This window comes from Balaenoptera ricei, chromosome 3 (assembly GCF_028023285.1).
Source record: "Balaenoptera ricei isolate mBalRic1 chromosome 3, mBalRic1.hap2, whole genome shotgun sequence".
Classification (NCBI taxonomy): domain Eukaryota; kingdom Metazoa; phylum Chordata; class Mammalia; order Artiodactyla; family Balaenopteridae; genus Balaenoptera; species Balaenoptera ricei.
In genome coordinates, this window is record NC_082641.1 from 93,912,324 (window position 1) to 93,926,147 (window position 13,824).

Sequence of the window (13,824 nt, forward strand, 5' to 3'; positions counted from 1 at the left end):
CTCGTCAGATATATGAGCCTGGATTTCAGAAAACAAGTATGGGCTGAGGATAAATTTGGGAGTTGACGACACAGAGATGGTTGTTCAAACCATGGAGTGAATGTAAGAATTTAGGAAGAGAGTGCAGAGAAGAAAAAAACAATTGAGCTTGTATGACTCTTGTTTCCCAATTGATTTTTGTACCCCAGAGAAGCTTCCCTGGCTTTCTGTGCTCTTGGTCAGTTTAGCTTAATCCCTGTGGAAACAATGGCTGTGGTGATGATCATGATGGAGCAGGTCAGGTGGCAGATTGGGCCCCAAAGAGATGCATGGCTAAGACTTCAAGGGTGTTTATCCATGTTGGCTGCTCAGTGGTGGAATGCCAGGAAGAACAGGAGGCAACCAACTTTCTTCTTCTAGTCTAGTCTTCAAAATAGACAGGTTGCCTGAACTGCTTCCCATGGCAGGCACTGGAACCAGTCCAAGATGCTGGGCAGCTATGACTGGTTTCTCTGAATTACACACTTGTAATACCATAGTCAGGTGCATTGGCTCTACCATTTAATAGTCATGGCACCTTGAGCAGCTTCTCCGTGACTCAGTTTACTTCCATGGAAAATGGGTATAATTATAGTAATTATCCAATGGGGATACTGTGAGGATTAAGTTATTCAATGCATGTAAAGCACTTAGACCTGCACTTGGCAGGTAGTAACTTTAAATAAGCATAAGCTATAATTATTACTTATCTTTAGGTTCAGTGTGGGCATAGAGATAGGGATCAAGGGAAAAACGGTAGGTAGATACCTAATGGAGGATGGAGCTTGGCAGCTCTCTATGAGCACAGTGGGAAATAAACAGAAGTTAGTGGGTACAGTACTAAATATATCCATTCTCCTGGATTGTTACACAGCCGTCTGCTAAGTGGTTCAGTGCCTCCAGTGCCAGGCACTGTGCATGCCTATGGTAATGTCAGGAGTCAGTGACAAAAGTGACATTTTCTTTAACATCTTTACAGGTTACCATTTAAATTGGGCAATCACAGTTCATGAATCAGTTTTTCTGAGGGGAAAGCAAAATAATGTTTAATGAGACCAAATTTACTGGGCTGGATATTGGCAGGACTTGAATCACTAATCTGTACTCCAGTTTACTTAGTAAATCTGAAGCTGTCCTTCATACCAAACTTGGGTGTAACACCTGTATCATTCATTCATTCATTCAACAAATATTTATTGAGAGCCTACATTGTGCTGGGGTGCCATTCTAAGGTATGTTAGTGATCAAAATAGGCAAAGATTCTCATCCTTGTACAACCTGTATCCTATGTTATATGGAAGGCACAGGGAAGGTGTGGATAATTCATGTAAAACAATTTGCACAGGTTTTCTCAAACAAAATTTCCCACCTGATTGATACAATTTTCCATTAGTTCAACCTGCCTTTCTGACAAACTGTATTCCTGTCCTGGTAAGCATCCTTTCTCTCTGGGACTCCCTGTGTTCTCAGTTGAGACCACACACTTCAGATCTTTAAGTATACTGGAGACCATCTGGTCCAAAAGTCTCATTTTATAGATGTGACAGTTGAGGCCCAGAAAATAAAAGGAACTTGGCTTATGTCTTCAGAGCGAGTGACTGCCTTTGTCAGATGTAAGATTACTAGTAACAAGTTTCCCCTGAAAATTAGATGAAAATAAAAGAAAATAGTTCAGTGACTCCCTACCCCCACCCCAATGCATGATGATCCAACTCTTGAGTCTTCCAATTGCTGTTTACTTAGAGTGTATTTCTGTATAGAAGACATAGTACTTATGTCACTCAGAAATGGTTTTGGTGAAGGCAGCCGTAAATACCAAAACAGCAGTGGCTTAAATAAAAGAGAAATTGATTTCTGTCTCATGTAAAGGAAATGCAGAGATAGGCAGCTCAGGGGTGGTGAGGTTCCTCTGTAATCTTCATGATTCAGATCTTTCTAGCTCACCTCTCCACCATCCCTGGGGCGTGGCCCTTGTCCTCAACATCCAGGTTGGCTCATCTGGCCATCATATCTGTATTCTAGAGAGCAGGGTAGTGTAAAGGGAAGAAAGAGGTGACGTATGAGTGTTACTGTGTCCGTATCAGCCAGGTGTGATCAGAAAAGCAGGTCTACTAAAAGTGAAGTAGAAGAAGGGATTTATTTTAGGGACTTGACCCTCCCTAAAGGGCATGGGTTAAACTGTTTATGTTCTGCTGTGTTGGTTCTGTATGTGGTGCTGGGCCTGAAGATAGCACAGCAGGCCATTTAAAAGGAAAGACGGACATGTTCATGGTCAGTTTTATGTGTCGTCTTGGCTAGTCTGTCATCCCCAGTCATTCAGTCAGTTGCTGTGAGGGTATATTGTAGATGTGACTGAAGTCTGTCATCAGTTTACTTTAAGTAAAGAAGGTTATCTTTGATAACCTGAGTAGGCCTGATTCATTCAGTCGAAAGGCAGAACCGAGGCTTCCCAGAAGAAGAAATTCTACCTTTGGACAGCAGCTTCTCCTCGTGCCTCAGAGGTCCAGCCTGCCCTTCCTGATGGCCTGCCTAACAGACATTGGTCTTGTCTAGCTAGCTTTCAGGGTAAGCCAATTCCTTGCAATGATTCTCTTAATTTATATCTCCTACTGGTCCTGTTTCTCTGGCAGAACCCTGACAGACACAGATCTGGTGTGAGAGAAACAAGGACGCTCTGGAACCCACGAGGATGAAGTAGAACCTGCATTCACCTCTAACTGCCTCCAAACCTCCAACTCTGATGAGGCGAGTGAAAAGCTGGCACCCTTTGTCATGGAGCTAACGCACCTTGTCCAGAAGCTGGAGAAGCCGCAGGATCCAGCAGGAACTGCGGCAGACCCAGCTGCTATGTCATGCTGACAGGATGAGCCAGCAGATCCGAGACAAGGTGCGTGAGCTGCAAGGGCACCTGACTTTACTGTGACCTTCCTAGTGTAAACATGGCTGCCGCTTCACTTCTGCCTTCCTAACCTTGTGCGAATTTCTCCTGTGCCCCATCCTAGCCCAGGACGATACAGAGAAGAGGAGTCTGGGAAACCCTGTTCCAGTTTAGTTAGGTTGACACAGCACAAAACCACCACTGCCAGGTATCTTGGGGGAGGTTTCTTGGAAGCTTCCATATGCCACTTTATTTTATAGCTTACTGGCCAGAACATGCAGAACATATCTGGCTGTATTGCTAAAAATCAGAGGTTCTCTTCTTTTGAAAGGGAGGATGAGATTGGTAACTAAACCTTTCCACCAGAGGACTACTTTTTACAGGACCCAGTTCCTACCTTCTAGAGCCTAATTTTTAGGAGAGGAAATAAGATATTGTACAAACCTTTGTTGAGCTTTGTAAATAGAAATGCTTTCCCTTCATAGTCCCTTGGAAAACTTCATGGAATGTTTTCATGTTTAAAAAATTTTTTCATATATCAAAGTATTATCCCCAGGACAGCAGTGAACCACTATAAGCGGGTGATTCTTTACCCGAGGTGTCAGAATGTATCTTATATAGATTAGCAGCAGGACTTTTTTTTTTTTTTAATTTTTATTTATTTATTTATGGCTGTGTTGGGTCTTCGTTTCTGTGCGAGGGCTTTCTCTAGTTGCGGCAAGTGGGGGCCACTCTTCATCGCGGTGCGCGGGCCTCTCACTATCGCGGCCTCTCTTGTTGCGGAGCACAGGCTCCAGACGCGCAGGCTCAGTAGTTGTGGCTCACGGGCTCAGTTGCTCGGCGGCATGTGGGATCTTCCCAGACCAGGGCTCGAACCTGTGTCCCCTGCATTGGCAGGCAGATTCTCAACCACTGCACCACCAGGGAAGCCCAGCAGCAGGACTTTTTAAAAGCCTTTTGAGGGGATGTTGTCTTTCTCTGGAAGAAGAAAATGCAGGGTCAGTGACCATGAGCCTCCCGTATATATGGAATGCCTTCGGGGATCTGCTTTAGTGTAATGCAGAGGAAACTCACTTATATTGTAGATCTACATAGCTCAAATAGATTTTATTTAAATGCCTCTTTGTCTGTACAAATTCAACCAAATCAATTCCAGTTCATATTTGTGCAGTAATAATACTATACAATGTATATTGAGCTTTACCACAGGCCAGGCACTGGTCTAAGTAACTTAAGTAGATTATCACATTAAATTTCCCAAGAAGCCCATGAAGTACTTACTATCACTATTATTCATATTTTACAGATTAGGAACTGAAGCACAAACAGGTAAAGTAAAGTCAACAAGATCATATAAACAGCCGGGATGAACTCAGGATATGGGACTCCGGGGCCCTTCTCTTGCAGTTCCCTGATTCACTCCTGGATCCTGACTCATTCCAGAAATAATATATCCAGTACCCTCTCTGCTCTAAGGCAGGAAAGTGAATGCACGAAAGTGTTTCAACAATGAGGACTTAAAGCAAGAGTTTCCACTTAGCCCACAGATAACTGCAAAGTTTAATTACCCTATTCTAGGATCATTCTGATTAAATACAGTTAAATAAATAATAACCTCTGACTATATTGGGATCATCTCTAAAGGAAAAACCCTGAGACTGGAAGGTGGAAGACAGGGAAAAAGAGGCGGGGCTGGGGGGGCTTAGCACCCCGACATCAGACCTGCAGGAGTGCCCTTTGATGGGGTCCAGGCTTCCCTCCACACCTAGCGCACAGAGCCCTCCTGGCTCAGTTCTGTGAGGGCAGATGCTGTTCGATGCTCCTCTGCAGCACCCAGGGGTTCTTCAGGGGCTTTGCACAACCCAGGGGCTCAAGAACTGTTTTGGGAGGGAGTACTTGAAGGAAGGGGCTTGGGAGCCATGTATCAGGTTAGGACCTTCTAGGCTGATGCAATCTGCTCCATTTTATGCTGGGTAAGACTCAGCAGCAGATGTTGTTTTCTCCTGTGTCACCAGTATCCACTGGAGCCAGCAACCCGTATGTGACACCATAACTAGCCTGTTTTTTTTGGGGGGGGGGAGGGGTCAGTGTGGGATTTGACACAGAGACCACCCAGAGGTGTGTATTCTGCTGACGGCAACCCTGAGACCCCCGGTAAGCATGCAATCCGTTGGCAGAGGATGTGATTCTTCATTGCCCTTGAAGTCACTTCCAACCTGTTTTGACCATATGACTGACAGACAAAAACCCAAACAGGTTGAGTGTTGCAGAAAATATGAAATGAGCCTGAAGCCGGTAAATCCATGGAGGATTTTTTTTTTTTTCTAGGCATCTGATAACAAAAGGTCGCCAGCATGACAAACTGCCTGCCTGCAGTTCACCTATCTCAAAGTTCTCTTGGCTCTCTTTCTCTGTCTCTCTGTCTCTCTCTCTTTTTTAACCTTGGAAATGGAATATGTGAAAGACAGACTGAACAGTAGCAATCAAAATCCCGAAGGCTAGAGACATTTCTGCCATTCACAGAATTTATGAAAACCCCCCTGTCTGTGGAAGGCTCTCCCAGCTCGAAAGGCTCTGCGTGGCTGGCGAGTTCCCTGCAGCAGCTGGAAGCTGAGCTATAAATAGAGCTGGGCTGGAAGCGCCCTCCGCAGGGGGAGTGGGCGGGAGATCCCCGGCTCTTCTCTCCCCATCAGCCCGCGGCGCGCGCTCTCGGCCGGGGAAGCCTGCTCTGCGGGCTGACGGCGTTAACCCTCGCGACGCCGGGCAACTCCGGGAGGCAGCGGGGAGGACGTGATGGCGAACGGGCTGGGAAGGGAAATGAAGACACGCTTCTCACCTAGTACTGGCAAACCACAATCTGGGATTTCTCTCCCTCCCTCTCTTTCCCCCCAAGCTCTGGTTAACCCTTGAAATTCGGCCTTGAACTACACAAGAGGCAATTTGTTCCATGACTTAAAAAAAAAAAAAAAATCGAGCGGCTGAAATCCAAATCTTTAAATTAAAACCATCCCCAATTTGGTTTGCGGAATAATGTTGGTTGTCATATTTGAGCGTAGGGTTCCCTCGCCCGTGCTGCTTCTGGACAGTACTTTCCTCGGGAGGGAACTGTCAAACGGGGTGTGTGTGTGTGTGTGTGTGTGTGTGTCTCTGTGCCCGTTGTGTGTTATTTTTGGCGCATGCACACCCCTCGGTAGCCTCAAGGTCGGCAATACCCTGAGCCTTCTCGGCCCCCGCCTTCCGGGCTGGTCCCTGCCAGCCAAGGACTGGAGAAGGAGGGAGTCCCCAGTCCCGGCAGGGCATCCTGCGAACAGGTTCGGTGTTCAGCAGGGTCGGTGCTGAAGCAGGGACGGGCAAGGGGGAGCTGGGCTCCAGGAAGGTGGACCCGGAAGAGCCGCCAGTGGGCGGCAGGGACCCGGCCCGGCCCCCGCGCGCCCGGGCTCCCCCGGCGGGTGCTCGGAGCCCCGGAGAGGAGGAGCAGGGAGGGGCGCGGTGCTCTCCCCGGCGGCGAGCTGTCACGGAATTTGACACCCGGAAAGGCAGCTGGTCCCAGGCCAGGACTCCTGATCCTTCTCAAATGGAAACACTTTCTCCCAGTGAACCTGGCGGAATTCTCAGTGGCATCTCACCTCGGCCTTGCCTCCTGGCGCATTTAACAGAGGCCGCATTTATCACTTTGAGACAAGGAAGGTTCCAAATGGAGCGGGGCTCTCGGGTGCAGAACAAGGTAAGCTGGAGACTAAGGTGACATTGACTTGGGGGGAGGGGGGAGGGGCACATATTTAACCGGGACCATCCTCCCCCAGGCAAGACGGCGAGATGAAGTTTGCCTTGGGCTTCCCCTCTTCCTGCCCCTCCCCAGGCCTTTCTGCTTTACCTTTTCCCTGCCCCCACTCACGCCTTATAAAGAAAAATTCCCCTGAGTGGGAGGCTGGTGGAGAGACTCCCTTATGTTCTTATTTTCAGCATTTTCATGTTCTACACTAGACACAGGTGCCACAGTGTGACCTGAAATTTCCCATCTCTGCTCCTCTTCCACCTTCTCTCCTTTCTCTCTTGCCTGAGTTCCCTGCTCTCCTCTCTCCTGATGCAGCCTACTTTTATTTCTTTGCCCTTCCCCTTTCTAAGTTCCCTTTTCCCTCTTTGCAAATATGGACCAAGATGCAGGGAGGGAGGGGGGAGTGTTGTGACTCTGTGTGTAATGTAGGCCTGGGGTTATAGGGGGTATGGGCTGATGGTCTATGAAGGATCTATTCAGCAAGCATTGTTGAGCATTTATTCTGTGCTGTTATTCAACATCTTCATGTGTACAATGACCAGATTCTCATTTTCTCGAGAATAAACTGCTCCCCAGCTTTTCCCTGGGCACCTCTCTGCTTTCCTCTAGGCTGCAGAAATGGGCATCTGTAGGACCAGGGGCTGTAGAACATGTGGAAGAGGAGGAAGCTCCTTAGATCCAAGCTGGTTGGGTGCCTCTGTGCTCTCACACTATGGAGTAGTAATAACTATAATCACACATTAATCATGGTAACCATTTATCGACCACTTGCTATGTTTGTGGTATTGTTCTAAGAACTTTACAAGTATTCACTCATTTAAACCTCGTAACAACCGCATGAAGTAAGGACAACTGTTATCTCTTTTTTACACAGGGGACAACTCAGGAACAGAAGATTTAAATAATTTGTTCACGATCACACAGCTATTAAGTGGGGGAGCTGCCATTGAAACTCAGAACATCTGACTCTGGACCACAACTCTTAATCTATTACATAGCTCTGTCATCACATGTTCATCCATCTGTTCTGAGATGGAGGAGTGAACAAGGCAACCAGGATCCTTGGAGCTTGTATTTTAGTTGAGGGAAACAGACAATATATTCAGCAAACAGAATAGATAATTTCAGGTAGTGGTAGATGCCACAAAGAAAAGAGAACAGAGTAACGTAATAGGGAGTGGCGACCTTCACATGAAGCGTGGAGAGGGACATTCTCTTTGTGGTAGGAACATTCAGGCTGAGACCTTAAAGCTCTGAGGAGAGGAAATACAAATAGCTTGTGAACATATGATAGTTATTACCTTTAGTACTTACGGGAATGCAAATCGAAGTCACATTGGGTATCCCTTTACACCCATTTAGTTGGCCCCATATTAAAAAGTTTGACAATATCAAGTTATTGAAGAGGATGTGGATCCACAGGACCTTCCAACATTGCTGGCAGGAGTATAAACTGGCACAGTGACTTTGGGAAACGGTTGGCATTGTATCCTAATTTGAACATTTGTACACCTGTGATCCAGCCCTTTAACTCACTTCTAGATTTATATCTATTAGAACCTCTTGTATATGTTCAACAGGAGACCTGTGTGTGAACATTTGTAACAATCTGGTTCCCAAAAATGAAACCCTGGAAAGAACTTCAATGCCCATCACCAAGGAATAGATGAATAGTGTAATATTGTTATATAGGGGAATATCATACAGCAATCAAAAATGAATAAAATAAGTGACACGTAACAATACGATTGGATATAAGCTATATAATATTAAGTGAAAATTGGCCAAAAGACTACATATAGCATTACATATAACATGACAATCTTTTATAATATTGAAAATTACTATAATAAAAACCCCTACTACTTAGGAATATATGTAGATACAATAACATTATATAAATAGGAAAGCAAGAGAATGAGAACCTGAGATTTGTACTTGTGGTTACCTTAGATGGGGAGAAGCAGGGCGACCATATGGCTTGTTAGAGGTGAGTCAGTGGCAGGGTCTCAGCTGAGTTTTGGCTGGTAGGGCCAGGTGTGCTTATTACATTGTTGAAAATAATATGTAAATAATGAAATAGGACAGGCCATGCATGGACTAATGAGAGTAAATGATGAACTAAATATTAAGACTAATCCTGTTTTATGTGCTGTGGTCCAGGGTGGAAGGTAGGAAAGAGCATAAGGTAGACACCTCAGTCTGGGAAGGCGAGCTTGATGTTCTTCCGGAAGAGGAAGGCAGCCAGAGTAAGCGTGGGCCAGCAGATCAGAGAGGTAGTCTGGGACCAGATCATGTAGAGCCTTGTAGGTCCAAATAAAGATTGAAGGGTTTTAATCATGGAAGTGAAATAAAATTGAATTTGAGGTTTTAAAAGGCTGCTCTGGGGCTATGTGGAGAGTAGACAATATGGGAGGGGCACTTGGGAGGCCACTGCAACAGGAGAGGAGAGAAGATGGTGGCGGGGGTGTGACTGTGTTTCTGCAGGTTATTTACTGCGTCGGGCACCAGCCTGGAGGTCAAGTGGAGGTCAAAATCTAGCCTGTGCTCCCTTGCCAGCAAATGTCCTGTCACAGGGCTTTGAAGGCCTGGAAGAGGGGCATCTTTTTCAAATCTACGTGAAGGGCTCTGTGCGCCAGTAGCAGCTCAGGGGTGATCAGGGCTGTGAGAATGGACTTGAAGAGAAGTAGATGGATTCGGGACATACTTTGAAGGTAGAATGAACAGGGCTTGTTGATGGATTTAGATATGGGGGTTAGTAAGGGAAAGAGAGGAGTCAAAAGTGACACCTGGATTTTTTATTTGGCCGTGAGGGTATGGATACTGTTTACAGAGAAGAGGAAGAGCAGAGAAGGGAAGAAAATCATATTTGAAATGTATTAATTTTGAAATGCTGTTAGACAACCAAGTGTAGATGTCAGGTAGGGAGCTGATTTGAGTCTGACACTTGAAGGAGAATTTGGGGCAAGAGACTTAAATGTGGAAAGTATAAGCCTGTAGATGGTGTAGTCCAAATTCCTCCACTTAAGTTGTCATTGTCAGATTGTGAATTCCTTGGGGGCGGAGAAAGTTTTTAATTTGTCTTTTTTAATCCCCAGAGGAGGGTAAAGTAGAGTAGGTTATCAGTACATATTGGTTGAATAGATGACAAAAGGGTGCATCAACAGTACAGACGTGGAGAAATAGACGGGACGTGGAGGAAGTGTCCCAGGTGACTGGACCCTGCCAGTGTCTCAGAGTTGACACTGGGTCCTTTTCCTCCTGAGGCTGAAGCAAGTCTAAGGGTGGTGGCACCCCATTAGGAGGATGTGACCTAGGGGCCTTGGGGCCATTGTCACGTGTGGTATCCAGAGCTATTCAGAGAAACCAAAAATGGCACGGACTAGAGAGTGAAGGCCAGAAGAGCCCTGCGGGTCGGAAAAGGCAGATGAGGAAGCACTGAGCTAGCACAGGCACTCAGCCAAGAACGCAGCAGACCTTGTGGGGTCAGCGACAGGTGAAATCAGCAAGAGGAGAGAGGCCCCGGGGGCTGAACGGAAGGATGCAAGGCAGTGGGTACACATGGAGCCACAGGTTCGGTTTAAAGGCCAGTGTATATTGCAGGCATATTTGATAATCACCAGGTAACTGGCTTGGGACCAGCCACAACCTTCTCACCACCCCCAGGCCCACAGGACCTCAGGCTGTGCAGTCCTTTGTGGCATCTCATTTAGAAGATGGTTGCTGAATGTTTTTATCTCCATTATATAAAAAAATTATTTTGCTTCTATTACCATTGTTAGAATCAAACCTTATTTTGAAAGAAATACCTCCATGCAGGACAACTGATAGACTAGATGGCAGAGAGTATTTTTTAATGGTCGATGATTCCACTGTGGGCATAAAGGGAGAATGGGTTATAATTCTTCCCTTGGTTTCTTTCAGGAAATGCAACGGAGTACAGTCATTGGCTTTATTTTCCTAACTTTATAAGTTTTAGTTCCCTTTCTTTTTTGATTTTCCGTTTATAACTCTTTGTAATAAATACAAATGAGAAATATAAAATATAAGTAATAAAAGTAAAAGATGGAAAAGAAGGAAAAAAAAAAAAAAGGTTGCTGAGGACTTCCCATCCCAGATATGGCATCCCATCCCCCTGATGGGCCTCCTAAGCAGTACTTCCCCCACAATACCGTCCAGTGCCAGGCTTGAGGGGCTGGCCCTGCACGACTACACTTGGGCCTGACAAGGTTCCCCCAGGTCATCATATTGCATCACTCTGCTGACATCTAGTTCTCCAGCCACCACCCTCGCATGGCAGGTCACATCTCTTTACTTGTCTGTCTCCTTCCCTCAAATGGCACCCCTTGCCTCTGTTCACTGGTGTATCTCTGGTGCCAGCACAGTGGCTGGCTTAGGGGATGTCTGCAGGAATTGTGAAAGGAAGAGAAGAAGGTAGGAGGAAGAATTCCCCTCTTTGCTTGGCTTTAAGTTGATCAGGATGAGACCATCCCATTCTCACTAATGAGAAGCGCACAAGGGCCTCTCTTTCCTCGGACAGCTGGCTACAGTATTGCTTAAGAATGTAAGCTTCGGGATACAATCGACCTGGAATTCAGTTTGGGCTCTACCTCATACAGCGTGGTGAGGTCACTTCGCTCCTCTCACAGACTCAATTTTTTCATATGTCAAATATGGATAATAACAAAACCTCCCTTATGCTGTCAGTGTGAATTTTAAATAAGACAATGATGTGAAGCTTCTAAGCACAGTGCCTGGCATAAAATAGGGACGCAGTAAAGTTCAGGTATTCTTATTTCCTAAGGCATTTGATTGTCAATGCCTCCTTTATTGACCAACTTCAAGGAATGCTTCTAATTCTGAGGATTTAGGCTCCTTATCCAGAGGCGCCTGTGCTCTGGCAGTGAGGTAGTAGCCATTTTTGGCAGATGGGGAACGATTCTTGGGCACATGGGCATTTGCTATTTCATTTCTCACATTACACCACATAGTATTCCATTGCACATAATTCATGGCCAGCCAGGAGTCTGAATAACAGTGAGGATTCAGAATTTATTCATTCAACATACCACAGACAGTGACTGAATGTCTTACTATGTAAATGGAGGTTCAGTGATGACTAAGACACAGTCCCTGCTTTCAAGGAAATCACAGTCTAGTTAGGGAGGCAGACAAATAAATACTGACAATTACAGTGTACACATTCAGAGGATCACTTCTGATCCAGACCCCTGACCACAAGATCCCCTGCCCAGTGCTGGGAGGAATGATGTAAACATAGTAATGTTACCGACCTGGGTCCTTGGACTCTTTAATCAATAGAAATTGATAAGAGGCCAGACGAGAAATTCACGCAAGGCTTTACTGAGGCTCGTGCTGCAGCGGCGGTGGGGGGTGGGGGTGGGGCGGGGCGGAGCAAAAACAAGTAACAGGTGCCATTGCTCGCTCCCCGAGGAGGGCGGGGAAGAAGGCGGGCTGGTTCCTTAAGTGGGGTGAGGGTTAGGGGCGGATCCGTGGGTGGGGCTGGAGGAGCGGCTTAGGTGGTCAGCCCACCCCCTTGGTGGCGCTGTGTGCAGGAATCACGCACAGTACTCAGTTCTGCTCCTGACACCTCAGAAATAGCAGTTGGTTTGTGGCCTTATTGTATCTTATTGTTCATAATTTGCTACGACTGCACATGCCTGCAGTTATTTTTAATCCCTTAGAGTTTCTTTGTATTCTATTGCAGGAGGAGACCTTTGTCCAGGAGCAAGCACCCTGGCAAAGGGTCCCAGGTCCCAGCCTATCTCAGTAATAGTGTTGGTCCCTTGTATTTGCACATGTATTTACAGGGTACAAATCAGGTTCACTTTGAAACTTTTCATTTGATTTTCATGACAACTTTATGAGGTAGGTAGAGATTACTACTCATCTTATGAAGGAAATCTAAGACTCCATTGAGCAGATGCATTTACATGAGACAAGCTGTCTTAGGCCATGCTCTATCCTTCCAGCCTCTCCTATTCTCCCCGTGCAGGGGTCTGTCTAGCTCACCACCCTTGTGGACTGGGGTTTAGTTTTGATTCTGAGTTTATCCCGTTGGATTTGATGGCCAAGTTTAGCTTCCATGTTGGGACCTTTGCTCTCTGTAGACTTAAACTGACACCTGATCCCATTCGGTCAACTTGGTGCAACCCTTCTGATCTCCAGGACTCCATCTTGGTACTGGCCACTGGCCATTAGGCAAAGACCAAGTGAGGGTCATGACGGCTCCCCTGAGAAAGGGGATAGATGATAGGTTGATTAACTATGCTTGTGCAACTGGGAAGTGAAGGAAGTGGCAGAAGAATCTTTTCATTCCCCAGTTTCACGATGCTGGTTTAGTCAGTTGTAGTCCTGGATGTTTCTCCTAAAAAGGGAAAGAATATAGGGGTCACTCGAACCTCCTTAAGAATGGAATGACTTATTTACACTTTCTTAGAGATGTTTTAACTGCAGTTGGTCATTTATGAAATACTTATAAGTCTACAGAATACATCATTGATTAAAATCTGCTTATGGTTATTTACACAAATAATATTTATATATTTAAATTTAATGAGAGAAAGTAAATCTCACAGACTTGTCCTGTGATTATAACATGGGAAAGTGAGTTTTTTGTTGAGAAAATGCGTTTTTCAAATCTACTGTATTTTTCACCTTTGTGAAAGATGTTGTTAGGTATTTTTGCTGCCCACAGAATATCTGGGTGGGGCAGCTCCAACACCTCCTGACAGGCCGGCAGTGCAGCAAGAGGATGATTTTGACTGTAGTGGTTCAGAAATACTGAAGGAGCAATCTCCTTCCCCAGATTTTTAACCTTACCACGATAACTTTGATTATTTTATGCAGGGGGAAAATTGGTTAAGTGGTCATTTTCTTTGACTTTAAATATGAAGTTTGTGAAACACATGAGAAATAAAAGCCATAATTTATCAAAGGTGAGTTTTCAAAAGGGCTTGTAAAATTCCATTTGCTTCAGTGGATTGGGGATCAAGTTATACGCTAATTGATTGGTAAAGAAATACTACTAGAATTTTTGTTCTGTATTCAGGGAGACTGGTCTGAATTCGTAGAAGGTCTGAATTACAGTGTGTCTGAGTGCTTTAAGAAATATCTTTGTTTTACTTTAAGT

General features: G+C 45.4%; 1 protein-coding gene across 1 annotated transcript; it reads left to right on the forward strand.

Annotated features, from left to right (window-relative positions):
- The first annotated feature begins 5,056 nt into the window (after positions 1–5,056).
- Positions 5,057–7,750, forward strand: LOC132363370 (uncharacterized). The gene is made up of 3 exons (XM_059919088.1): positions 5,057–5,191; positions 6,153–6,620; positions 7,546–7,750. The coding sequence occupies exons 1-3, from the start codon at positions 5,057–5,059 to the stop codon at positions 7,570–7,572; spliced, it is 630 nt and encodes a 209-aa protein (XP_059775071.1). The 3' UTR covers positions 7,573–7,750.
- Positions 7,751–13,824: the final 6,074 nt, after the last annotated feature.

Excerpts from the sequence above, each read along its gene's own strand:
- LOC132363370 (XM_059919088.1), top strand. The coding sequence starts at position 5,057 with ATGCAATCCGTTGGCAGAGGATGTGATTCTTCATTGCCCTTGAAGTCA. Across the intron at positions 5,192-6,152 it reads ATGAAATGAGCCTGAAGCCG|CCAAGGACTGGAGAAGGAGG; the intron begins GTAAATCCATGG and ends GGTCCCTGCCAG. Across the intron at positions 6,621-7,545 it reads GCTCTCGGGTGCAGAACAAG|GGGACAACTCAGGAACAGAA; the intron begins GTAAGCTGGAGA and ends TTTTTTACACAG.